This window comes from Gopherus evgoodei, chromosome 11 (genome assembly GCF_007399415.2).
Source record: "Gopherus evgoodei ecotype Sinaloan lineage chromosome 11, rGopEvg1_v1.p, whole genome shotgun sequence".
Taxonomy (NCBI): Eukaryota; Metazoa; Chordata; order Testudines; family Testudinidae; genus Gopherus; species Gopherus evgoodei.
In genome coordinates, this window is record NC_044332.1 from 6,735,435 (window position 1) to 6,763,096 (window position 27,662).

General features: G+C 49.4%; 1 protein-coding gene across 3 annotated transcripts in view; it reads left to right on the forward strand.

Moving 5' to 3' along the window:
- Positions 1-27,662, forward strand: part of LOC115659419 (zinc finger protein 850-like) — a 64,956-nt gene that overhangs the window by 18,616 nt on the left and 18,678 nt on the right. For all 3 annotated transcript variants that reach the window (XM_030579503.1, XM_030579505.1, XM_030579504.1), the window contains 2 exons: positions 9,050-9,132; positions 20,543-20,669. In XM_030579503.1, the coding sequence (XP_030435363.1) occupies positions 9,109-9,132; positions 20,543-20,669 (151 nt within the window). In that variant the 5' untranslated portion in view covers positions 9,050-9,108. The remainder of the gene's footprint in view (positions 1-9,049; positions 9,133-20,542; positions 20,670-27,662) is intronic.

Consider the following 27,662-nt stretch of genomic DNA (forward strand, 5'->3'; position numbering starts at 1 on the left):
GGGCTGGGAGGCTACTTCAGTCAGGCTGAGAAAAAGATCCTGGCTGCTGGGGAGAATGGTGTGCTGTGTGCTCTCCACAAGCTCCTCCTCCTCCTCCTCCTCATCGTCCCCAGCCACAAAATCCTCAGGCATGGCTGAGAGTACCCCCTCCTCGGAATCTGCACTCAGGGTGGGGTAGTGGTGGTGGTCCCCCCTAGAATTGCATGCAGCTCAGCATAGAAGCAGCATCTCTGCAGCCCTGCACCAGACCTTCCGTTTGCTTCTTTCGTTTTCTGTTAAGCTTGTCTGAACTCCTTAACTTTCACGTGGCACTGTAGTGAGTCCCTGTTGTGTCTTCTCTCCATCATGCCCTTGGAGACTTTTTCAAATGTTTTCCGTCTTTTGGAACGTAGTTCTGCTAGCATGGAATCCTCTCCCCGTACAGTGATCAGATCCAGTATCTCCCGTACGGTCCATGCTGGAGCTCTTTTTCATTTCTCGGACTGCATGGTTACCTGTGCTGATGAGCTCTGCATTGTCACCTGTGCTAATCAGCTCTCCAGGCAGGGCAAACAGGAAATGAAATTCAAAAGTTCCTGGGGCTTTTCCTGTCTTCCTAGCCAGTGCATCCGAGTTCAGATTGCTGTCCAGAGCGCAGGGCCGGCTCCAGGCACCAGCTGAGTAAGCTCGTGCTTGGGGCAGCAGATTCTACGGGGCGGCAGATTTTACGGGGCAGCATTCCGCCCAAACCTGGGGCGGCATGGCCGCTTTTATTTTGGTTTGCTGCTCTGGCTGCTCTGTAGGGGGCAGCAGTGTGGAGGAGGGGAGCCCCTTCCAGCAAACTCGGCAGGGCAGCCCGCGTCCTTCCCTCCCCACTGACCGAAGTGGAGCGGAGCCCTCCTGGCAGGCGGCGCGGCGGTCAGGGCCGTGGGGTGAGTGCCCCGCTGAAGCGCTGGCCGCCCCCTTCTCTCTCCCCCACCACTCCCTCCCCTTCCCCCTGTCATAAACAGATAGCTAAGGGTTAATGTCTCTTTCACCTGAAACACCTGACCAGAGAACCAATCAGGAAACTGGATTTTTTCAACTTGGGGTGGAGGGAATTGTGTCTCTGAGTCTTTTGTCTGCTTGCCTGCTGTCTCTGAGCTTTGGAGAAGTACTTTTATTTTCTAGTCTCTGTTCTAAGTGTAAAGGACAAAGAGATCAGATAGTAAGTTCTATGGTTTCTTTTCTTTGGTATTTGCATGAATGTAAGTGCTGGAGTGCTTTGATTTGTATTCTTTTTGAATAAGGCTGTTTATTCAATATTCTTTTAAGCAATTGACCCTGTGTTGTATCATCTTAATACAGAGAGAGCATTTGTATTTTTTCTTTCTTTTTTATATAAAGCTTTCTTTTAAGACCTGTTGGAGTTTTTCTTTACTTCAGGGAAATTAAGTCTGTACTCACCAGGGAATTGGTGGGAGGAAGAAATCAAGGGGAGAGCTGTGGGTTGGATTGCTAGCCTGATTTTGCATTTCCTCTGGGTGAAGAGGAAAGTGCTTTTGTTCCAGGATTGGGAACGGAGAGGGGGACTCACTCTGCGTAGTTTCACAGAGCTTGTGTCTGTGTATCTCTCCAGGAGCACCTGGAGAGGGGGAAGGGAATCAGGATTATTTCCCTTTGTTGTGAGACTCAAGGGATTTGGGTCTTGTGGTCCCCAGGGAAGGTTTTTCAGGGGGACCAGAGTGCCCCAAAACACTCTAATTTTTTGGGTGGTGGCAGCAGTAGCCAGGTCCAAGCTGGTAACTAAGCTTGGAGGTTTTCATGCTAACCCCAAATTTTGGACGCTAAGGTCCCAGAATCTGGGAATAAGGTTATAACATGGTGGCAGTGCGGGAGATAGACAGAATCCAGAAGCCAGTAGGAATATTATATTTTTCTTTTCTCTGCTAAGGGCTTTTAGCAGAGAGAAACAGTTTGGTTTTAAAAGGGAACCAGAGAGAATTTTTTTTTCTGCTCTCTCTAGCAGTTTGTGGTTTGCATGTTAAGCGAGAAGACTGTTAAGGGTCTGTTGTCATGCAATAGCACTCCCATTGAGAGTCATACCAGCACTCTATAGGCATGCAAATAAAGTGGTTTTTCTGGTTTCCCTTCATTGAACATTAGCTAGAGAGAGAAAGGGAAAAAAGCACTGTTGCTAGGCAGACTTCAGGAGGCAACAGAGCCTGCAGTTCAAAAGGAGAAACACCGGAGGGCACCCCAACACAAGAAAACAGGAACCATGTCTACCAGGACAAAATGGAGGCCGAAGACCAATTAAAAGAAGCTGAACACAGGCGACAACTGGAAATAAAACAAAAAGAGATGGAGAAAAAAGAAAAGGAAGAAAGCATCAAACTGGCAGCCTTCCAAAGAGAACAGGCAGCCCAAGAGGCAGCACACAAAAGAAAACTAGCAGAAGATGAGTTGGCCCACAGAAGGAAGCAAGAAGAAGAAGAGTTGGCCCACCGCCGAGAAATGGAAAAGCACCAAAAGAAATGGAAAAAACAACAAAAAGAAATGGAAAAAACAACAAAAAGAGAATGAAGAGAAGGAAAAACAGAGAAACATGAACTGGAGATGGCAAAAGCTGGGCTGCATGTGCCAGCCAACCCTAACAACCCGGCGCCAATTATTGCTCCACAGCACAGGAAATTTCCCACCTACAAGGCAGGTGATGACACCGAGGCCTTCTTGGAAAATTTTGAAAGAGCCTGTCTGGGTACAGCATCCCCGAAGACCAGTACATGGTAGAATTAAGGCCACACCTCAGTGGACTTTAGCAGAGGTGGCAGCTGAAATGCCCAAGCCGCAAATGAATGACTATAAACTTTTTCAAACCAAGGCCAGATACAGGATGGGGATAACCCCAGATCATGCCCGTCGGCGCTTCAGAACCCAAAAATGGAAACCAGAGGTGTCATTTCCCAAACACGCCTACTACATTGCAAACAAACTATGAGGCCTGGTTAACAGGAAACAACATTCAAACCTTGGAAGAAGTGAACCTCCTCATACAAATGGAGCAGTTCTTGGATGGTGTTCCTGAAGACATCACACGGTACATACAAGATAGAAATCCCAAAAACTATCGCTGAGGCGGGGGAGATTGGAGCCAAATGGATGGAACTGGCAGAAAGCAAAAAGCTACTGTCAAGGGGGAACGATTACCCCAGGGGGCACCCAGACCATAAACCCTACAACGAGGACAGCCAAAGACCCACATACCACCCAAGTAAATGCCACAGATACCCTACTCTTCACCCTCACCAGTCTCCAGTAACCTCACCTCGGCCCAGTGACCATCGATGGAAGCTGCTTAAGTGTAATGAACCGGGACATATCACGGCCAACTGTCCAAGAACACCATGCGAGTGCAATTCATTACACCACCATCACACCAAAGATCCCCAGGCCCGGATGCCTCTCAAATACCCTTGGAGCGAAGGGAAAATTTGAGAGTGGGCGGAAAGAAGGTTACTGCGTGGAGAGACACGGGGGCACAAGTGTCAGCTATCCACCAATCCTTCGTTGACCCCAAATTCATCAAACCCAAAGGGCCCAAAGTTACAATTTACCCCCTTCATGTCACAAGCTGTAGACTTGCCTACAGCTCAACTGCCTGTCCAGTACAAAGGCTGGTCAGAATGGGACCTTTTGCAGTCTATTGACACTTATCCTATCCCCTGCTACTGGGGGAAGACTTGGCCACCCAGGTGAGGCGGGCCAAGAGAGTGGGAATGGTTACCCGTAGCCAAACCAGGCAAGCTTCCAGACCCATTCCTGTTCCTGAGCGTCCACAGAAGCCCCGTCTGTGTACCAGAGACCCAGACAGAGTCAGTGGACCCGGATTCCATGCCCTACCACTGAAACAGCCACAGCATCTCCAGTCCCAGGCCCGGAACTGGAACAGCAACCAGCACCAGCAAGTGCAACCACATCTTCAAACTCAACGCCAGAGGCGGCCAGCAAGCCAGAACTGGCAGAAGCAAAAGGACAGCCATACCCAAAAGGCTCAGGCCAGAGCCTGAAATACCTCAGGTGCACCAGCGGAGAGCGGTTCACCAGCAACGGAAACAACCCATCACCTACATCGCTTCCAGAGGGACCAAGCCCAGTCCACAGTCTGAGGAAGAACTGGTGTCCCAGACTCAAGGGAACAGTTCCAGGCTGAGCAGGAAGCAGATGACAGCCTTCAGAAAGCTTGGGCGGCGGCACGGAGCACCCCACCGCCTCTCAGCTCTTCTAATCGATCCCGGTTTGTTATAGACCAAGGACTTTTATACAAGGAAATTCTTTCTGGTGGACACCGGAAAGAATGGCAGCCGCAAAAACAGTTGGTGGTTCCAACTAAGTACCGGGGGAAGCTCTTAAGCTTAGCCCATGATCATCCCAGTGGCCATGCTGGGGTGAACCGAACCAAGGACCGGTTGGGGAAGTTCCTTCCACTGGGAGGGGATGGGCAAGGACGTTGCCAAGTATGTCCGGTCTTGTGAGGTATTGCCAAAGAGTGGGAAAGCCTCAAGACCAGGTCAAGGCCCCTCTCCAGCCACTCCCCATAATTGAGGTCCCATTTCAGCGAGTAGCTGTGGATATTCTGGGCCCTTTCCCAAAAAAGACGCCCAGAGGAACGCAGTACGTACTGACTTTAGTGGACTTTGCTACCCGGATGGCCAGAAGCAGTAGCTCTAGGCAACACCAGGGCTAACACTGTGTGCCTGGCCCTAACAGACATCTTTGCCAGGGTTAGGTTGGCCCTCTGACATCCTTACAGATTCAGGGTCTAATTTCCTGGCAGGGGACCAGGGAAAAACTGTGGGAAACTCATGGGGTGAATCACTTGGTTGCCACCCCGTACCACCATCAAACCAATGGCCTGGTGGAAAGGTTCAATGGAACTTTGGGGGCCATGATAAGAAATTCATCAACGAATTCGCCAATAATTGGGACCTAGTGTTGCAGCAGTTGCTGTTTGCCTACAGGGCTGTACCAATCCCAGTTTAGGGTTTTCACCATTTGAACTTGTGTATGGTCACGAGGTTAAGGGGCCATACAGTTGGGGTGAAGCAGCAATGGGAGGGGGTTTACGCCTTCTCCAGGAACTAACATTCTGGACTTTGTAAGCAACCTACAAAGCACCCTCCGACACTCTTTAGCCCTTGCTAAAGAGAACCTAAAGGATGCTCAAGAAGAGCAAAAGGCCTGGTATGACAGACATGCCAGAGAACGTTCCTTCAAGGTAGGAGACCAGGTTATGGTCTTGAAGGCGCAACAGGCCCATAAGATGGAAGCATCATGGGAAGGGCCATTCACGGTCCAAGAGCGCCGTGGGAGCTGTAAACTACCTCATAGCATTTCCCAATTCCTCACTAAAGCCTAAAGTGTACCATGTTAATTCTCTCAAGCCTTTCTATTCCAGAGACTTACAGGTTTGTCAGTTTACAGTCCAGGGAGATGATGCTGAGTGGCCTGACGGTGTCTACTACGACGGAAAAAAAAAGACGGTGGCGTGGAAGAGGTGAACCTCTCAACCACCCTGAAACGTCTACAGCGGCAACAAATCAAGGAGCTGTGCACTAGCTTCGCCCCATTGTTCTCAGCCACCCCAGGACGGACTGAACGGGCATACCACTCCATTGATACAGGTAATGCTCACCCAATCAGAACCCCACCCTACCGGGTGTCTCCTCATGCCCAAGCTGCTATAGAACGGGAGATCCAGAACATGCTACAAATGGGTATAATCCGCCCATCTACCAGTGCATGGGCATCTCCAGTGGTTCTGGTACCCAAACCAGATGGGGAAATACGCTTCTGCGTGGACTACCGTAAGCTAAATGCTGTAACTCGTCCGGACAACTATCCAATGCCACGTACTGATGAGCTATTGGAAAAGTTGGGACGTGCCCAGTTCATCTCTACCATAGACTTAACCAAGGGGTACTGGCAAGTACCGCTAGATGAACTTGCCAAGGAGAGGTCAGCATTCGTCACCCATACGGGGGTGTATGAATTCAATGTCCTTCCTTTCGGCCTTCGAAATGCACCCGCCACCTTCCAGAGGCTGGTAGACGGTCTACTAGCTGGACTGGGAGAATTTGCAGTTGCCTACCTCGATGATGTGGCCATTTTTTCAGACTCCTGGCCCGAACACCTACTCCACCTGGAAAAGGTCTTTGAGCGCATCAGGCAGGCAGGACTAACTGTTAAGGCCAAAAAGTGTCAAATAGGCCAAAACAGAGTGACTTACCTGGGGCACCAGGTGGGTCGAGGAACCATAAACCCCCTACAGGCCAAGGTGGATGCTATCCAAAAGTGGCCTGTCCCAAGGTCAAAGAAACAGGTCCAATCCTTCTTAGGCTTGGCCGGATACTACAGGCGATTTGTACCACACTACAGCCAAATCGCTGCCCATTGACCGACCTAACCAAAAAGACCCAGCCAAATGCCGTTAAGTGGACTAATGAGTGTCAAGAGGCCTTTACCCAGCTTAAGGCGATGCTCATGTCTGACCCTGTGCTCAGGGCCCGGACTTTAACAAGCCATTCCTAGTAACCACAGATGCATCTGAGCGTGGTATAGGAGCAGTGCTCATGCAGGAAGCAACAGATCACAACTTCCATCCTGTCGTGTTTCTCAGCAAGAAACTGTCTGAGAGGGAAAGTCACTGGTCAGTCAGTGAAAAGGAATGCTATGCCATTGTGTACGCCCTGGAAAAGCTACGCCCATATGTTTGGGGACGGCGGTTCCAACTACAAACTGACCATGCTGCACTAAAGTGGCTTCATACTGCCAAGGGAAACAACAAGAAACTTCTTCGTTGAAGTTTAGCTCTCCAAGATTTTGATTTTGAAATTCAACACATCACAGGAGCTTCTAACAAAGTTGCTGATGCACTCTCCCGTGAGAGTTTCCCAGAATCCAGTAGTTAAAAAGTGTTCTTAAAATGTAAAAGTCTGTTAGTTATATACTTAGTAGTATATGTAAAGGTGCATGTGTTGTATTAATCTGTTTATTTTCAAGTTCTAGAAGGAAATTGCCGCCAGTGAGCTTCCCCACTGTCTGCAATTTGGGGGGCGTGTCATAAACAGATAGCTAAGGGTTAATGTCTCTTTCACCTGAAACACCTGACCAGAGAACCAATCAGGAAACTGGATTTTTTCAACTTGGGGTGGAGGGAATTGTGTCTCTGAGTCTTTTGTCTGCTTGCCTGCTGTCTCTGAGCTTTGGAGAAGTACTTTTTATTTTCTAGTCTTCTGTTTCTAAGTGTAAGGACAAAGAGATCAGATAGTAAGTTCTATGGTTTCTTTTCTTTGGTATTTGCATGAATGTAAGTGCTGGAGTGCTTTGATTTGTATTCTTTTGAATAAGGCTGTTTATTCAATATTCTTTTAAGCAATTGACCCTGTGTTGTATCATCTTAATACAGAGAGAGCATTTGTATTTTTCTTTCTTTTTATATAAAGCTTTCTTTTAAGACCTGTTGGAGTTTTCTTTACTTCAGGGAAATTAAGTCTGTACTCACCAGGGAATTGGTGGGAGGAAGAAATCAAGGGGAGAGCTGTGGGTTGGATTGCTAGCCTGATTTGCATTTCCTCTGGGTGAAGAGGAAAGTGCTTTTGTTCCAGGATTGGGAACGGAGAGGGGGACTCACTCTGCGTAGTTTCACAGAGCTTGTGTCTGTGTATCTCTCCAGGAGCACCTGGAGAGGGGGAAGGGAATCAGGATTATTTCCCTTTGTTGTGAGACTCAAGGGATTTGGGTCTTGTGGTCCCCAGGGAAGGTTTTTCAGGGGGACCAGAGTGCCCCAAAACACTCTAATTTTTGGGTGGTGGCAGCAGTACCAGGTCCAAGCTGGTAACTAAGCTTGGAGGTTTTCATGCTAACCCCCAAATTTTGGACGCTAAGGTCCAGAATCTGGGAATAAGGTTATAACACCCCCCCATTAGACTGGGCGCGAACTCTGCAGCACAGGGAAACCCCTGGCTCCGGCCGCCCTGTAGGGTTTTTTGTTTTGTTTTTCTCCGGCTTTGCCGGCCGCGCCGTTGTTTCTCCTCCCGCCCCCCTGCTTTGCCGCTCCAGCCGTGCTGTTTTGCCCTCCCGCTTTGCCACTCCAGCCGCGCCGTGTTTCCCCCCCACAACCCGCTTTGCTGCTCCAGCCGCGCCATGTTTCCCCCCACAACCCGCTTTGCTGCTGCAGCCGCACCGTGTTCCCCCCAACCCGCTTTGCTGCTCCAGCCGCGCCGTGTTCCCCCCAACCCGCTTTGCTGCTCCAGCCGCGCCGTGTTCCCCCCAACCCGCTTTGCTGCTCCAGCCGCGCCGTGTTCCCCCCAACCCGCTTTGCTGCTCCAGCCGCGCCGTGTTCCCCCCAACCCGCTTTGCTGCTCCAGCCGCTCCGTGTTCCCCCCCAACCCGCTTTGCCGCTCCAGCCATGCCATGTTCCCCCCAACCTGCTTTGCTGCTCCAGCTGCGCCATTTCCCCCCCCGCTTTGCCGCTCCAGCCGCGCTGTGTTCCCCGCCCAACCCGCTTTGCTGCTCCAGCCGTGCCGTGTTTTCCCCCTCACCTGCTTTGCCGTTCCAGTGGCGCTGTTCCCCCACACACACTTTGCTGCTCCGGTGCCCCCCCCACTTTTTTTTTATGCTTGGGGCAGCAAAAAAGCCAGAGCTGGCCCTGCCAGAGCAGTCGCAATGGTGCATTGTGGGATAGCTCCCGGAGGCCAATACCATCGAATTGCGTCCACACTAACCCTAATTCGAACCAGCAATGTCGATTTTAGTGCTACTTCCCTCTCAGGAAGGAGTACAGAAATCGATTTTAAGAGCCCTTTATGTCAAAGTAAATGGCTTCGTTGTGTTGATGGGTGCAGGATTAATTCGAATTAGCGCTGCTAAATTCGACCTAAACTCATAGTGTGGACCAGGCCTAAGTGTTTCTCAGTGCATCAGAACCTAGAATGTCTCTTTGCAGGAAGAACGCCTGGGATGAATGCATAATATGAAATGGACAAAACTGCTTCTAAAATTGCTCCAATTGCCCTTCTCACCCTGATAGGCTGCAGAATAACATCCACATTTTGCTCGGGATCGTCCCATCCTCCTAGGGGAAAGGAAATGGCGTCAGTGGAGCCTCCTCAGGTAAGCAATTGTCTGGGAGCTGGTGGTGAGGGAGCAGGAGGGAGGAGGGAGAGGGGCAGTAAATGCACAGGAGAATGGGAGCTGCTGGAGGTGGGAGGAGGGGGGCAGGAAATAGACAATGTGGAGAAAGAAAGGGGACAGGGTGTGACCATCCTGCTGGAAGTAGTTGACTCTGGGGCTTGTTTTTGAGGAATGGACTCATGAGGCTTGGGAGTGGGACTTTTCCTGTTTGTGGAACAGGAAATAACCCCCCTGGCCAGAACTGGGAAAACTTCCCAGACTCCCAGTGCTGGAGCCTGAACCTACCGATACACTTTTGTTATATGCTGCTCCCCCAATCTTTATGTCACCTGCAAACTTTATCAATGACAATTTTATGTTCTCTTCCAGGTAATTGATAAAAATGTAAAATAGCACAGGGCCAAGAACCAATCTCTGTGAGACCCCACTAGAAACACACCTATTCAATCATGGTTCTCCACTTACAATTATGTTTTGAGACTATCAGCCACGTTTTAATGTATTTCATGTATGCAATGTAAATTATGAATTGTTCTGGTAATCAAAAGATTCTGTACCAAGTCAAATGCCTTACAGAAATCCATGTATCTTACATCAACATTACTATCTTTATCAACCAAACGTTGAATCTCATCCAAAAAGACATGCAGTTAGTTTGATAGGTTCTAAATCTATGTTGATTGATATTAATTGCATTACTCTTCTTTAATTATTTATTAGTACATTTATCAGGTGCTCCATTATCTTTCCTGGTATCAATGTCAGATGGACAGTCCTATAATTCCTTGTGTCCCTTTTAAACCTTCTGAACATTGTGTGATACAGGAGGGCCAGGGAGCAGTGAGAGAATGGTAGAGGGGAAATATATAAGCCCTAGGCTAATTAAGGTGTGGTTTCCTGTAGACTAGGGAGGGTTGCTACAAGTTAATTGAAGCACCTATAGTCAATTAAGGCCCTATCAGGAATCTAATAACCCCACCTGCTTCTGGCAGTCAGGAGAGGAGGAGGAAACAGAAAGGACTGGAGCTTGGAGGTGCACTGTGAGATTTGAAAGACTAGAGAACCGAAGTAAGGGAGACTCCGTCCCAGCAGGGGAGGGAGACTCCCTCCCCCAGCGTCTAAGAACCGAAGTTACCCCACCCAAGGGGGACGAGGGTAAGAACCCGCAGGGGTTGAGGGGCTGGGGATCAGAGTGAGGAGCAAACCCAGACCCCTTCCCCCACTTCCCTCCTCTACCATCTTCTCGGGCCACTAGTGGGGACCTCAGCGCCCAAAAAGCAGGGGCAAGGGGTAGCGTCTTAGCCCCCGCACCAAGAAAAGCGCAGGACCCGCCGTACTAACATCGGCCACACATGATGTTAGCAGTGGGATTTCTGCACTGTGAACGTAATCCAGGGTGGGTCACAACCACCCTGTCCCAAGATGGAGGATGTGGTCAAAGCACTGGTGCAAGCCACTGCCGCCCAGCAGGAGGTCTACCCAGGTCCAGGCAGCTGCCCAACAGGAGGCCATGCAGCAGCAGCAAGAGACCAATCACCTGCTGATGACCCAGGCCACCCAAGATCGGGCCATGCTGCAGGAACTAGTGAACCAGGTGAAGGCCCTTACAGAGCTGAGTTGCGGGTATGATGGGACGCGGACCATATGGGCCAGCTACTGTCTGCAGAAAATGACACGGAAGTATAATGTGGAGGCATACCTCTTGGCCTTTGAGAGGACAGCCCTGCGGGAGGCCTGGCCCTGAGACCAGTGGTTGGGCATCCTCACCCCATTTTTGTGCGGGGAGGCCTAGAAGGCCTACTATGATATGACAGCAGAGGAGGCAGCAGATTATCCCCGACTGAAGGCGGAGATCCTGGCCAGGGCAGGGGTAACAACAGCCTTGCGAGCCCAGAGGTTCCATGAATGGCAGTACTGTGAAGACAAGACACCACGTTCACAACTGTTTGACCTAATCCACCTAGCCTGGAAGTGATTACACCCAGAGGCTCTCAGTTCAAAGAAAATGATGGAGCTCCTTGTGCTGGACGGCTATACGAGGGGACTACCCTCGGGCCTGTGAGCCTGGGTAGGTCAGAATGACCCCTCCACCTATGACGAACTGGTCACTATTGTAGAGAGACAACTGGAACCCCTTGAACTGTGCAAAACTCCAGGAGGTGAAACACAGCATTTCAGGAAACCTATCCTGACCCTGAGGCCCCACATCATCGAGAACTCCAGGAAAGCCATAGCGGGAAGAACAGGCACCAAGGAGCAGACTGAGGCCACAGAGGGACCTGGGAGTCCAGGGGGAGAGGGAGGGGACCTGGGGTTCCTGGGGGAGCGCGTCAGAGGACCCAAGACAGAGGGCAACCTCCGGGATGAGATATCACTGTTATGAGTGTGGGGAGTTGGGGCATATAGCAGTCCAGTGCCCCAAGAGGGAGGAGTCCATGTAATGCAGTCTGGGGGATCCCGAGGACCACTGTGGCCTAGTCAGCCTGGTGGGGGTTGCAATGCCCCCTCATGAGTACATCAGGCTGGTAAAGATGAATGGAATCCAGACCATAGCTTTGGTGGACTCTGGGAGTGCTGTCACATGCGTCTCAGGGAAGTTAGTGGGGCAAGACCATCTGAGCCAGGCCAAGAGCACCAGAGTGACATGTGTCCATGACACAGTAAATTTCTAGCCCACAATTCCAATATGGATTGAGATCCAGGGAAACACTACCAAGATGACTGCAGGGGTGGTCCTCAAGCTTCTCTACCCGGTTTTAATTGGCAGGGACTTTCCTGGGTTTGAGAGCCTACTTCCCCCAGCTGCATAGCCCCCGACCTCTGTTAAGGGCCCCATAGGTACTCTTGCCTATAATTGAAGTTCCTTTTGAAAGGATCGCAATGGGTCTAGTGGACCAACTAGAAAGAATGGCCCAGGCCACCGAATCAAACTCGTCATCCTGGACTATGCTACATGGTACCTCGAAGCTATTCCTTTAAGAAACCCCACGTCCAAGGCGATTGCAAAAGAACTGTTGCAGGCTTTTGCTGGGGTAGGCATCCCTAAGGAGATCCTGACAGACCAAGGGACTCTCTTCATGTTGAAAGTAATGAAAGACTTATGTACCCCCTAACAGATGATCAAGTGATCTCTCTCCTGCTATCCATCTCCACCCTCTGACAAACAGAGCTAGGGACACCATTCCTTACCCACCCTGGCTAATAGCCATTAATGGACTTAACTTCCATGAATTTATCCAGTTCTCTTTTAAACGCTGTTATCATCCTAGCCTTCACAACCTCCTCAGGTAAGGAGTTCCACAAGTTGACTGTGTGCTGCGTGAAGAACTTCCTTTTATTGTTTTAAACTTGCTGCCCATTTATTTCATTTGGTGACCCCTAGTTCTTGTATTATGGGAATAAATAAATAACTTTTCCTTATCTACTTTCTCCACATCACTCATGATTTTATAGACCTCTAGCATATCCCCCCTTAGTCTCCTCTTTTCCAAGCTGAAGAGTCCTAGCCTCTTTAAAATCTCTCCTCATATGGGACCTGTTCCAAACCCCTAATCATTTTAGTTGCCGTTCTCTGAACCTTTTCTAATGCCAGTATATCTTTTTTGAGATGAGAAGACCACATCTGTACGCAGTATTCAAGATGTGGGCGTACAATTGATTTATATAAAGGCAATAATATATTCTCCATCTTATTCTCTATCCCCTTTTTAATGATTTCTAACATCCTGTTTGCTTTTTTGACTGCCTCTGCACACTGTGTGGACGTCTTCAGAGAACTGTCCATGGTGACTCCAAGATCTTTTCCTGATTTGTTGTAGCTAAGTTAGCCCTCATCATATTGTATGTATAGTTGGGGTTATTTTTTCCACATTAAATTTCATTTGCCATTTTGTTGCCCAATCACTTAGTTTTGTGAGATCTTTTAAGTTCTTCACAGTCTGCTTTGGTCTTAACTATCTTGAGTAGTTTAGTATCATCTGCAAACTTTGCCACCTCAGTTTTTACCCCTTTCTCCAGATCATTTATGAATAAGTTGAATAGGATTGGTCCTAGGACTGACCCTTGCTTCTGATGTACTTAAAAAACATTTTGTTATTACCTTTTGAGTTTTTGGCTAGCCGTTCTTCAAACTCCTCTTTGGCTTTTCTTATTACACTCTTGCACTTAATTTGGCAGTGTTTATGCTCCTTTCTATTTACCTTACTAGAATGTTACTTCCACGTTTTAAAAGATGACTTTTTTCTCTCATGCTTCTTTTACATGGTTGGTAAGCCACAGTGGCTCTTTTTTAGTTCTTTTACTGTGTTTCTTAATTTGGGGTATACATTGAAGTTGGGCCTCTTTAAGTTGGGTGTCTTTAAAAAGCGTCCATGCAGCTTGCAGGGATTTCACTTTAGTCACTGTACCTTTTTATTTCTGTTTAACTAACCCCCTCATTTTTGCATAGTTCCTCTTTTTGAAATTAAATGCCACAATGTTGGGTTGTTCTTCCCACCACAGGGATGTTAAATGTTGTTATACTGTAGTCACTATTTCCAAGCGGTCCTATTATAGTTACCTCTTGGACCAGCTCCTGCGCTCCACTCAGGACTAAATCTAGAGTTGTCTCTCCCCTTGTGGGTTCCCATACCAGTTACTCCAAGAAGCAGTCATTTAAAGTATTGAGAAATTTTGTCTCTGCATTTCGTCCTGAGGTGACATGTTCCCAGTCAATAATTGAAATCCCCCACTATTATTGGGTTCTTAATTTTGATAGCCTCTCTAATTTCTCTTAGCATTTCATCATCACAATCACTGTCCTGGTCAGTGATAATAGATCCCTAATGTTATGTTCTTTTTAGAGCAGGAAATTACTATCCATCGAGATTCTATGGAATACTTAAGATTTTTACTTCATTTGATTCTACATTTTCTTTCACATATAGCTCCTCCCCTCCCTCCCGCACGACCTGTTCTGTCCTTCTGATATATTTTGTACCCCGGAATGATTGTGTCCCTTTGATTGTCTTCAGTCCACCAGGTTTCTGTGACGCCTATTATATCAATAGCCTCCTTTATCACAAGGCACTCTAGTTCATCCATCATATTATTTAGACTTCTAGCATTTGTGTACAAGCACTGTAAAAATTTGTCACTGTTTGTCTGTTCCTTTCCGATGTATCCAATTCTTTGTGAAAGTTTCTCGTCTGATCTGGCCCTTACATTATCCTCTTCCATCCTCTGGTCCTGACTATAACCTAGAGAATCTCTGTCAATAGACTGTCCTCTAAGAGAAGTCTGTGTCCAATCCACGTGCTCCTCTGCAGCAGTCGGCTTTCCTCCATCTCCTAGTTTAAAAACTGCTCTACAACCTTTTTAATGTTTAGTGCCAGCAGTCTGGTTCCACTTTGGTTTAGGTGGAGCCCATCTCTCCTGTATAGGCTGCCCCCATTCAAAAATTTCCCCAGTTTCTAATGAACATAAACCCCTCCTCTCTACACCATTGTCTCATCCATGCATTGAGACTCTGAAGCTCTGCCTGCCTCCCTGGCTCTGCGCGTGGAACTGGGAGCATTTCTGAGAATGCCACCATAGAGGTCCTGGATTTCAGTCTCTTCCCTAGCAGCCTAAATTTGGCTTCCAGGACATCTCATCTACCCTTCCCTATGTCATTGGTACCTACATGTACCACGACCACCGGCTCCTCACCAGCACTACACATAAGTCTATCCAGATGCCTCAAGAGATCCACAACCTTCACTCCAGGCAGGCAAGTCACCATATGGTTCTCCCGGTCATCACAAACCCAGCTATCTACGTTTCTAATGATTGACTCTCCCATTACTAACACCTGCCTTTTCCTAGCAACTGGAGTTCCCTCCCCCAGAGAGGTAACCTCAGTGTGAGAGGATACTCTAACACCATCTGGAAGGAGGGTCCCAACTATGGGAAGGTTTCCCTCTGCTCCCATTGACTGCTCTGCTTCCCTGGGCCTTTCATCCTCCTCAACAGCGCAGGGGCTGTCTGAGTGGAGGTGGGATAATTCTACAGTGTCCCGGAAAGCCTCATCAACATACCTCTCTGCCTCTCTTAGTTCCTCCAGTTCTGCCACCCTGGCCTCCAAAGCCCCTACGCGGTCTCTGAGGGCCAGGAGCTCCTTGCACCGAATGCACAGGTATGCCATACTCCCGCAGGGCAGGTAATCATACATGCTACACTCAGCGCAATAAATTGGATAGCCCCCACTCTGCTGCTGGGCTTCTGCCTGCATTGTCTCCTGCAGCTACCTAGTTAATGAAAGGGTTTTTTTTAAATCAAGAAGTTTTGAATGTAGTTTAGTTTACAGGTTTTAAAGAATAGCAAGTGAACCTTGCCCCCTTCCCACTCTCCTTCCAAACTCCCTTGTGAAACTCCCTGTTAGCAGCCTCTCTTCGCCTGGCTGTCCTGCCGGTTCCATCCCAGACAGCTGGCCCACAAGGGCAGGTACAGATATCCCCCAAATTAGCCCCAGAACAACGAACAGAGGTCATTGAAATGATCCAGCGGAACCAAGACGTGTTCTCCACACAACCAGGTTGTACAATGCTGATCCAACACCACATTGTCACCTGTCCCGGAGCAAGGGTGACAATAAAACCATATTGTATACCAGAGGCAAAAAGAGAAGAAATTAGAGCAGAAGTAAGGAAGATGCTGGAACTTGGGGTGTTTGAGGAATCACACAGCCAGTGGTCCAGCCCTATTGTCTTGATCCCCAATCCCGATGGCACCCTGAGGTTTTGTAATGACTTCCGAAAGTTAAATGAGGTATCCCAATTCGATGCCTACGCGATACCACGTATTGATGAGCTGGTGGATCAGTTAGGCAAGGCCTGATACTTGACCACCTTAGACTTGACAAAAGGATACTGGCAGATCCCCCTGGCTGAGGACAGTAAGGAAGAAACTGTTTTCTCTACACCCAATGGCCTCTTCCAATATACCATCCCCCCCCGCAACTTTCCAATGATTGATGGACAGATTACTTCGACCCCATGACAACTATGCTGCCGCCTATTTAGATGATGTGACGATCCATATCCCTGACTGGGAGACGCACCTGGGGAAAGTGCAAGCGGTACTAGATGCTCTCAAACAGGCTGGCCTCACCACTAACCCATCCAAACGTGCAATAGGGTTAGCCGAGTCCAGATACCACAGGTATGTAGTCGGAAGGGGCCTGGTGAAGCCCCAATGGAACAAAGTGAAGGCAATACAGGAATGGCCTTGCCCGTTCCGCAAGAAGCAAGTCGGAGCATTCTTAGGGGTGGGGGCGTACTATTTTGCCAGTTCACCCCTGACTTTGCCACAAGGGCAGCGCCTCTGACAAGAGCTAGGGGCCCAGAGATAGTTCAGTGGACTGAGGCAGCAGCAGAAGCTTTCACAGACCTAAGGATGGCCCTTTGCAGCCATCCAGTGCTCATAGCCGCAGATTTCAAAAAGGAGTTCATCCTACAAACAGATGCCTCAGAGGCAGGACTGTCACAGATGGTGGGGGATGAGGAGCACCCAATCCTTTACCTCAGCCGAAAGCTTCTGCCCAGGGAGCAACGGGACGCCGTAGTAGAAAATGAATGCCTAGTGGTTAAATGGGCCATGGAGATTCTATGGTACTACCTGTTTGGGCGGTAGTCCAAACCCCACTCCAACGGATGCACACAAACTAGGAGAGGAATGTATGAGTGACAAGATGGTTCCTATCCCTACAACTTTTCCACATCCAGATACAGCATAGAGATGGAAGCCAACATGGCAACATCTGCAAATTTGACACCATCAGCCCAGGATTGAACAAAGACTGTGAATGGCTTGCCAATTACAGAACCAGTTTCTCCTCTCTTGGTTTTCACACCTCAGCTGCTAGAACAGGGCCTCATCCTCCCTGATTGAACTGACCTCATTATCTCTAGCTTGCTTGCTAGCATATATATACCTGCCCCTGGAAATTTCCATTACATGCATCTGAGGAAGTGGGTATTCACCCACGAAAGCTCATGCTCCAAAACGTCTGTTAGTCTATAAGGTGCCACAGGATTCTTTGCTGCTTTTACAGATCCAGACTAACACGGCTACCCCTCTGATACATGGCAACATGGACTCACAACAACACCGTCTCTCATCCCAAGTAGCCCAACCCCATGGTATTGTGGCGGGGGGGGGAGTATGTGATACAGGAGGGCCAGGGAGCAGTGGGAGAGTGGTAGAGGGGAAATACATAAGCCCTAAGCTAATTAAGGCGTGGTTCACTTTAGACAAGGGTGTGTTGCTACAGGTTAATTGGAACATCTGTAGTCAACTAAGGCCCTGGCAGGAACCTAATAAAACTCCCTGCTTCAGGCAGACAGGGTGTGCAAGGAAGGAGAGAGGACTGGAGCATGGAGGTGTGCTGTGAGATTTGAAAGACCAGAGGACTGAGTAAGAGGGAGAATCCCACCCCAGCGTCTAAAGGACAAAAGGTACCCCACCCAAGGAGAAGAGGGTAAGAACCCGCAGGGATTGAGAGGGGCTGGGGCTCAGAGTGAGGAGCAAACCCAGACCCCTTCCCCACTTCCCTCCTTTACCACCTTCCTGGGCCACTTGGCACCCCAAGAGTGGGGGCAAGGGGTAGTGTCTTAGTGCCCCCCCACCAAAAAACGTGCAGGATCCACTGTACTAACATCAGCCATCTTGCTGATAGTCCAATTGACACAGGACTATCTTTCTTCCATTCTTCTGGAGTTTTCCCAGTGTTCCAAGACCCATTGAGAATCAGCCGTAATGGTCCAATGGGCTCCTCAGCCAGTTCTTTTAAAACTCCTGGATGAAAGTTATCTGGAGTCTGGACTCACTGATTTGAAAATGTGTATCTATGGTAGCTGCTGTTTAATATCCTCATGTGTTACTGGAATGGAAAGAGTTTTTCCCAGGTACAAGAACAGAAGTATTCATTGAATGTTTTTGCTGTCTCCATATGATCACTGATAATTCTGTCATAGTAATGGCCCAATACCATTGTTAGGATTCTTTATGTTCTTAATATACTTTAAAAAAATCCATCATATTGGCCTTAGATTTCCCCTTCTGACCGTTTGGGTATGTCTACACTGCAGGATTATTCTGATTTTACAGAAACCGGTATTTGGAAACAGATTGTATAAAGTCGAGTGCTCGGCCACAATAAGCACGTTAATTTGGCAGTGTGCATCCATGTACTGAGGCTAGCATCGATTTCCGGAGCGTTGCACTGTGGGTAGCTATCCCATAGTTCCCGCAGTCTCCCCCACCCATTGGAATTCTGGGTTGCAATCACAATGCATGATGGGGCAAAAACAGTGTCACAGGTGATTCTGGGTAAATGTCGTCAGTCAATCCTCCCTCCATGAAAGCAATGACAGACAATCATTTTGTGCCCTTTTCCCTGGATTGCTCAGGCAGACACCATAGCACAGCAACCATGGAGCCTTTTCAGCCTTTTTTCACTGTCATCGTATGTCCAGTGGATGCTGCTGACAGACACGGTACTGCAGTGCTAAACAGCAGCATCTCCTTGCCTTTGCAAGTTAGCAGCGACGGTTCCCAGTCATATTGTACCGTCTGCTGCTGTCATGGGTGCTCCTGGTCGGCCCATGTGGTCGGCCGGGGGCGCATGGACAAAAATGAGAGTGATTCCCCCGGTCATTCCCTTCTTTAAATTTTGTCTAAAGAGAGAGTCAGTCCTGCCTAGAATATCAGGCAAGTCTGCTAAAGTACCAGAGAGGCAAACAGCCGCTCCAGGTCAGAGCCCCAGACATTGATGAGCTGCATGCCATTCTAGGGGGTGCAACAACCCCACCTGTTGCTTCCCTCCTCCTACCCCCCTCTTGGGCTACCGTGGCAGTTATCCCCCCATTTATGGGATGAAATAATAAAGAATGCAGGAATAAGAAACAACACTGACTTTATTGAGATAAAACAGTGGGGAGGCAGCCTCCAGCTGCTATGATATTTCAGGCAGGACTGAATCTCCAGGAGACAAAGCTTAAAGAAGGGAATGACCGGGAGTCATTCCCATTTTTGCCCAGGCGCCCCCGGCCAACCTCACTGAGGCCAGCCAGGAGCACTTACGGGATGATGATGACGAATACCAGTCCTATTGTACCATCTGCCATCAGGAAGGGAAGGGAAGGGGTTGCTGATATGTAACGCTGCAGCACCGCGTCTGCCAGCAGCATCCAGTAGACATATGGTGACATTGAAAAAAGGTGAGAAACGATTTTTTCCCTTTTCTTTCATGTGGAGGGGGGGGGGGAGGATTGACGAACCTGAACCACCCGTGACAATGTTTTTGACCCTTCAGGCATGGTAGCTCAGCCAAGAATGCAAATGGTTTTCGGAGACTGCGGGAACTGTGGGATAGCTCGAGTCCTCAGTTCCACCACCCCTCCATGAGCATCAATTTGATTCTTTGGCTTTTCATTACGCTTGTCACACAGCACTGTGTGAGTCCCTGCTGTGGCCTCTGTCTATCATAGCCTTGAAGAATTTTTTCAGATGCTTGTCATTTCGTCTTTGGGAACGGAGCTCTGATAGAACAGATTTGTCTCCCCATACAGCGATCAGATCCAGAATCTCCTGTACGGTCTATGCTGGAGCTCTTTTTGATTCTGGGACTGCATGGTCATGCTGGGCAAACAGGAAATGAAATTCAAAGTTCGCGGGGCTTTTCCTGTCTACCTGGCCAGTGTATCCGAGTTCAGATTGCTGTCCAGAGCGGTCACAATGGTGCACTGTGGGATAGCTCCCGGAGGCCAATACCATCGAATTGCGGCCACAGTAACCCTAATCCGAAATGGCAATACTGATTTCAGCGCTACTCCCCTCTTGGGGAGGAGTACAGATATCGGTATTAAGAGCCTTTTATATCGATATAAAGGGCTTCGTTTTGTGGACGGGTGCAGGTTAATTTGGTTTAACACTGCTAAATTCAAGATAAACTCATGGTGTAGACCAAGCCTTTGTTTCCCTTATGAATTTTCTACAATTTGAAACTGCTGATTTGTATTCTTTCCTGTTGACTTCCCCTTTCCTCCATTTGCTATCTGTTGTGTTTTGATGGTTAGGGTTTTGGGATTCCTACAGGGCGCTGTCCCTGAACCCTGCTGGGGTTCAATCTCCTGTACCAGCCCTTGTGTGATAAATATGAAGACCCTTGCTCCCTGTGTGTGCTGGCAGGGACAAGGGGCTCTCTTTCTCCCCTCAGCCCGATGCCTCTTGGCAACTCTGAGTGGTGCAGGGCTGGGACTCTGCTATCGTTTCCCTCCCAGAGCATTAATTTTACTGGCCCTGCTCTCCTGTGAATACTGCGTGTTGTCACTGGGCAGCAGTATTCACAGGGCGACTCTTGTTCTTTCAGGGGGCGGTGACCTTCGAGGAGCTGGCTGTGTACTTCACGGAGGGGGAATGGGCTCTGCTAAACCCTGCTCAGAGAACCCTCTACAGGGAGGTGACGCAGGAGAACTATGCCACTGTGGCCTCACTGGGTAAGGATTCCTGTTCCCTGGTTATTAGAAGCTGTGGGGTCTCTACAGAATCCGAGTAGTAGTAACTCTGGCCTTTATTCAGCCTGTAACTTTTGACTGGTTTCCATGCCCCGCTTTTTGCCTTATGTCCATCCCCGGACATGTGTATATTTGGTATTGGCCATTTTTACTTAACTTTTTTTTTTCCAAATATTAAACTCTTGTCCTCCATCCACCACTCACTGCTCCCCACGCAACCCCTCACTGCCGTATCTACCCACTGTGACCTGGCCACCATTGCAGAAGTCCTTGCTTCATTCTTCCCTCCCAGAGGACAACTTCTGCCCGGCACAAATGTACCACTTTATCGATGATGTCACAGGGTGGTAGTGGAGAGTTCTCTTGACTTGCTAGGTCTTTCTCCTCCCTCTGCCCCTCTCCAGCAGTCATGGTCTGCCTTCCCTCCAGGCTCTTTGGATCTTTTAGCCGGTCCCTTCTGAGGTCACATTGCCAAATTCTTGTTTCTTACATTGTCCTTTTCCAGAGGAATTAGTCTGTCTGTTGCTCTTGAATTATGCATTATTCTCCAGCCTTCCCCAGACACGTGTGTGTTAATACTCCTGCCTACTGTACCTGACTCACTGGATAATTCCCCTAATTCCCCAAAATGCGCTTGTCTGACATCACAGGTCTGGGGGAAGCTACACCTTTGACCCCCTCCAGAGTCTGCTCAAGGAATGCCCTCTCAGGTACCAGGCCTCCAGCCATCACCTCTCTGTGGGCAGGGACATGGGAGTCGCTGCATCTTGACCAAGGTTTGAGGCTTGCAGTCCCTTCACTCTTCATGCATTCACTGGCCTACAGTCCAGCCTGTGCTTTGCTTCTCTCCGAGGGCTGTGACCAGCTGTGTGTGGGCGGATGTGGGAATTTGGTAAAATTTCTGTTATTCCAATACATCCCTCGGCTGCCCTCTGTATTTGGTGTTACTCTGAGTGTGAAGAGCTGTCACAGGGTGATACAAATGGCTCATGAAGACACTGACTATGACTAACCCATATCAATGGAAGATCTTACAGAGTCCCCAGTAACCCCCAGGACTGAACACTTGACACCTATCACTGAGAGGTTCCCAGCTTGTCTGGGCAGAGCGCATGTGAACTCAGCGTGTTCCGAGGAGCAGGAAGAAGGGGGCTCCCAGAAACAGGGAGCTTTCCTGGAACTAGACAAAGGGACAGACACAGGGAAAGGACACCCAATGGGTTCCTACAGCAATGTGGCTCAAGGCTTTGTCCAGTCTGGATTATGTCTTAACCTTTACTTCTCTGTGCTAACCTAAGGACTTGCCCAGGCTGCGTTCCAGTTGACTAATAAACCCTGCTCTTTTTGAAAAGGCTGCTGGGTATCACTGCAGATACTTGCTGGGCGCATTAATCCCTGAAGAGTGTAACAGTCTCTGACCAGGAGTCTATCTCAGCTGGACTTGCTGGGCACAGCTCACTGTGTGAGGCAGGAGAGCTGGAGCCCAGAGGCTCAGTCTCAGAGGCACTGAGGCTGCATAGCCTACCCTGAGGGAAGAGTGGGACCCATTGGGGATTTGTCACACTGAAGGGAGGTTCCTCTAGGGACTGTTTAAAAGCTGAGGTATAGGACAGACCTGGAGGATCCATGACAGTTGGTGGCAGCTGGTGGGATTCTGAATGCAACAGGAGGATTTTGCAATACGTAACTTGTAGCAGTGAAAACAAGACTGGTCAAAGGAAAGTAGGAAAAAATGGAGTATATCCACCTCCCTAAGAAGAGCATCACAGAGCTGTGCAGTGGGAGAGTGTTCAGTATTGGGAATTACACAAGGCTCAGCTGAGTGCATGGCTGGAGAAGGATGATCAATGTAGGTCTAAACCCACGTGGGATTTTGAGAGAGTCTCAGGGCCACAGAGGCACCTGCAGCAGCAGCAGGGGGACATCCTGACAACCCAGTTCCCCCTTCGCTAGAGTTAAAGCAGTGGGAGTTGGACCAGAAAGCAAAGGAGATTCAGATGGAGGAACAGAGACTAGCAGACCATGAAAGGGAGCGATTTGATCAAGAGGACAAACCTGAGGAGGAGCAGAGGAAAAACCAGGAAGAGCAGTGATAGCTTGAAGTGAGGTATGGAGAAGCAGAAAGTCCCATATAGGGGAAAGTGGGGAGAGATCACAAGAAGCTAGGTCTATGGGAGCCTAGATGCCAAATGGCTGGCCCAGTTTAAGGAGAAGGCTTGTGACTGGAACCAGGTTGATCCCATTGACCGACTCCACTGTCTTACCCCTTACTCAATGCCAAAGCGATAGAGTAAGGGTGGATTTGATTACTGGGACTACGAGGGTTCTACTGCTTAAGATTGAATTGACACCTGTGGCTCATAAGAAAAGGTTTGGGATATGCAAGACCCAGGGTATAATGTACAGTAAATCCTTCTATAACACGGTAGTTACGTTCCTAGAAAACAGGTTATGTAAACTGAAGAATATATGGGAAAAATAGGGTTAGGTTCCCAGACATGACATAGTTGTACATATTGGAGGGTGCTTAGGGCAGGAGGTTGGGGTGCGGGATCCGGAAGGTCCTCACCTCAGGTGGCTTCCTGTGCCTGCTGTTCCTGGTGGAGATGCAGCTAGATGGCTCCGGGCGCTCGCCTCATCCCTCCCCGAGCGCTGACTGCAGGGGCAGCACCTTCAGGCAGAGGCAGCGTGCAGAGCCCCCTGACCGCGCCTCCACCTCCACGAGGAACAACAGACATGGGGAGCCACTTGTGGGGAGCCACCCAAGGCAAGCGCCCCCCCCAGATCCGGCACCCCGAGCACCCTCCCGCGCCTTAACTCCCTCCTATGATTGTGCGCTATATAAAAATAGTGTGCGCATCATAAAAATGGGTCACTATAGGAAAACCGTGTTGTGTCAAAAACGCGCTCTATAAATGTGTGTTATATAAGACTTTACTGTATATGGAAACTGCCGCCTTGGTGGTAAAATATCTCTGCAAAGGGGGTAAAGATGCAGGTGCCACTATGCTGGAAAGTTTATATGACCTGGTAAGTTAGAGCAACTCTGTGAGATATGTCTCCATGAGCTTCAAATGTGGGTAGTGGACAAGAATCCCGAGGATCCATGTAGCACGTTCCAGGTGGCAGAAGAGTTTGTGGACAGTAGGACCCATAGTGAAGAACACCAAAGGGTCTGGACCAAGTTGGGGGACCCAAAACCAAGGGGGGGGTTGCACCAGGGCACCCCAGAAGTGGGATTCAAGTAAATTGAAACCAGGAGTGACAGGCAATGTGGGTAGACCAGCTCCAAGGGATCCTGAAAACCTGACATGTGGCATCTGTAGGAAAATCGGGCATACATGGGTGCGCTGCTCAAGGCTGGAGAAGATGGGGTGTGTCCAGGCCCAAGGGGCTTACCCATCCTGTGTCCAGCCAAGAAGGCTGCCTGTAGCTCAGCCTCATCTAGTGAGCTATGTGACTGAACTTCCGGAGGAAAGCAGTCTCACAGCCATCTCCTCTGGCTAAAGGGTGAGCTGGAGGATGAGCTCCCTCCCCAGGCACTGGGCATGTGTCCGGTGTGCTCAGACTCATCATCCCCAGCAGGAGTGGAAGGTGGTTACTGGGAGGACTTTACTTGGGTGGAGAGATGCTGGGAATAAGAGACCCCTTGTCAAACCCCGTGTGGTAAAAACCCCACTGAATGCTGAAAGGATGCACAGCCTGGTGCAAGAGGCCAAAGGTGAAGCCATTTGCCCTACCTGTGACTCATGTCACTGTGCAGACACAGGAAGGAACCAGGGGCTAGCTAGGAATGGGTTCTCCAGGATCTCACTGTGACACTGTCGGGGTTCCCGAGGTGTCTGGGGTGAATCACTACCAGCTCCATACAGCGTGAGAGATCCTCGGCTGTGCCCACCGGGGGAAGTTCTCCCAAACCTGCTCGCTGCTGGCAGCACAAGCACACCGCTGTGCTCTACGAGTTCCCTCTGCAAGCTAGCAGTTAATGCACCCAACTTGTTACACTGAAGTGCCCACTCCCTTGTCTTTGGGCACCCACTATGTACAGTGATCTGCTGCCTCGATGGGAAGCAGTGCACCCCGGGGCGCCAGCCTCCCCTCCGCTTAACACACTCTTTAGTATCAGTCATTTGATCGTGGGGCCACGTCCACACTACAGAGTAAAATAGAAATTAATAAAATCAATTTTATAAAACAGGTTTTATAAAATCGATTTTATGCATCCACACTAGGGCACATTACTTCGGTGGTGTGCGTCCATGGTTCCAGGCGACCATCGATTTCCGGAGCGTTGCACTGGGGGTACCTATCCCGTAGTTCCTGCAGTCTTACCTGACCCTTGGAATTATGGGTTACTACCCCAGTGCCTGATGGGGCAAAAATCACTGTCATGGGTGGTTCTGGGTACAGCCTCACCCCCTCCCTTCCTGAAAGCAGCAGACAGCCATTTCGCGCGTTTTTTACTGGGTGAAGTGAGCAAACGCCATAGCACAGCAATCGTGGACCCTGCTCTGATCAGTACCGCAATCGTGGATGTTGTAAACAGCTCACGCATTCTCATGCTGTCTATGGTGAACCATGAACTGCAAACGCAGGAGAGGAGGAGGCAGCTACGGCAGCGCGGCGACGAGAGTGATGAGGACCTGGAGACTGATTTCTCTGTAACCGCGGGCCCCCGCGCTTTGGAGCTCCTGATGGTAAAGGGGGAGATTCTACCCATTGCTCGCTGATTTTGGGCCCAGGAAACAATCACAGACTGGTGGGACCGCATAGTTTTGCAGGTGTGGGACGATTTGCAGTGGCTGCTTAACTTTCGCCTGCGTAAGAGCACTTTCTTTGAACTTTGTGACTTGCTTTCCCCTGTCCTGAAATGCCATAATACCAGGATGAGAGCAGCCCTCAGAGTGGAGAAGCGAGTGGCAATAGCCCTCTGGAAGCTTGCAACGTCAGACAGCTACCGGTCAGTCGGGAATCAATTTGGAGTGGGAAAATCTACTGTGGGGGCTGCTGTGTTGCAAGTAGCCAAAGCAATCATTAAGCTGCTGCTACGAAAGGTTGTGACTCTGGGAAATGTCCAGGTCATAGTGGATGGCTTTGCTGCAATGGGATTCCCTAACTGTGGGGGGGCCATAGATGGAACCCATATCTCTATCTTGGCACCGGAGCACCAGGGCACCCAGTACATAAACCGCAAGGGGTACTTTTCAATGGCGCTGCAAGCACTGGTGGATCACAAGGGATGTTTCACCAACATCCACGTGGGATGGCCAGGAAGGGTTCATGACGCTCGTGTCTTCAGAAGCACTACTCTGTTTAAACGGCTGCAGCAAGGGACTTACTTCCCAGACCAGAAAATAACAGTTGGGGATGTTGAAATGTCCATAGTTATCCTTGGGGACCCAGCCTACCCCTTGATGCCATGGCTCATGAAGCCATACACAGGCAGCCTGGACAGTGGTCAGGAGCTGTTTAACTACAGGCTGAGCAAGTGCAGAATGGTGGTAGAATGTGCATTTGGCCGTCTAAAAGGTCGCTGGAGAACTTTACTTACTCGCTCAGACCTCAGCCAAACCAATGTCCCCTTTGTTATTGCTGCTTGCTGTGTGCTCCACAATCTCTGTGAGAGTAAAGGGGAGACCTTTATGGCGGGGTGGGAGGCTGAGGCAAATCACCTGGCCGCTGATTACGCGCAGACAGACACCAGGGCGATTAGAAGATCACACCAGGAAGCGGTGCGCATCAGAGAAGCCTTGAAAACGAGTTTCATCATGGGCTAGCGTACGGTGTGACTGCTGTGTTTCTTTCCCCTTCATGAACCTCCCCCCTGTTTTGAATCCTGCTGCAAGCAACCTACCCTCTCCATTCCATTACAGCTTGCTTATGGAAATAAAGTCATTCCCTGTAACCAACCCACCCTCCCACTTGCTTTGAATAGCATGTAATTATAAGAAGACTAAGAGAAATAAAAAGGTACCCCAGGAGTGGTTTGGGAGGAGGATAGGAGGGAAGAAAAAGGCCATTAAAGACATTTCAATGTAATGACAGCCTTTTGGTTGGACTGTCCACGAGGGTGGAGTGGGCAGGTGCAGAAAGCCTTCCCCCACGCATTCTTACACGTCTGGGTGTGGAAGATATGGAACATGGTGAGTACTGAGGGAGGTTAAACGTGGGCTGGAGTGGCACTCTGTGACCCCGCAGCTCTTCCACCAGACTTCGGAGGATGTCAGTTTGATCGCGCAGCAGCTCCAGCGTTGCATCCCGCCACCGCTGATCTTCCTGCCTACACATCTGATCTTCCTGCCGCCACATCTCATCTCGAGCGTCCCTCCTGTCCTCACGTTGGTCCCTCCTGTCCTCACGTTCACTGGCATCTTTCCTGTACTTTGCTACCACGTCTTTCCACTTCCCCAGATGAGCTCTTTCATTGCGGGTTACTGCCATGATTTCTGTGAACATCTCATCCCGTGTCCTCTTCTTCCTCCTCTTTATCTGAGCTAGCCTTCGGGCTGGAGTAGGGAGGCTTGAAAAATTTGCAGCTGCATGAGTGGGGGAAAAGAGTGATAGAAGGATCATAAGAGATACATTTCACAGAACAATGGTTATACTCTTTCACAGTGAACTACACTATTCACTGTACGTAGCACGTCACTTCACTACAAGGTCGCCTTTGGATTCTTTTAGTATTTAGTGCCTGCGGCTGTAGTGTAACAGATCAACACAGACGCAGGTCCTGGGATTACAGTTCAGCTTGCAGGCGGTCATGGTAAGGCCTACATCTAATGGCAGATCACCCTGTCCCTTCCCCCTGCAACACCCCCCTGCGTGGCTATTAGCAGGTAAAATTCCTGCTGGGCAGCCAACTGCTAAAAAGCACATATTTTGCTTTTTTTCTTATGCCTTCAGAAGGATCAGCACTAGAGGAAATTGTGAATTGGTGTTCCCTCCCACTCTGCATGTCTACTGTAATGGCAGGTC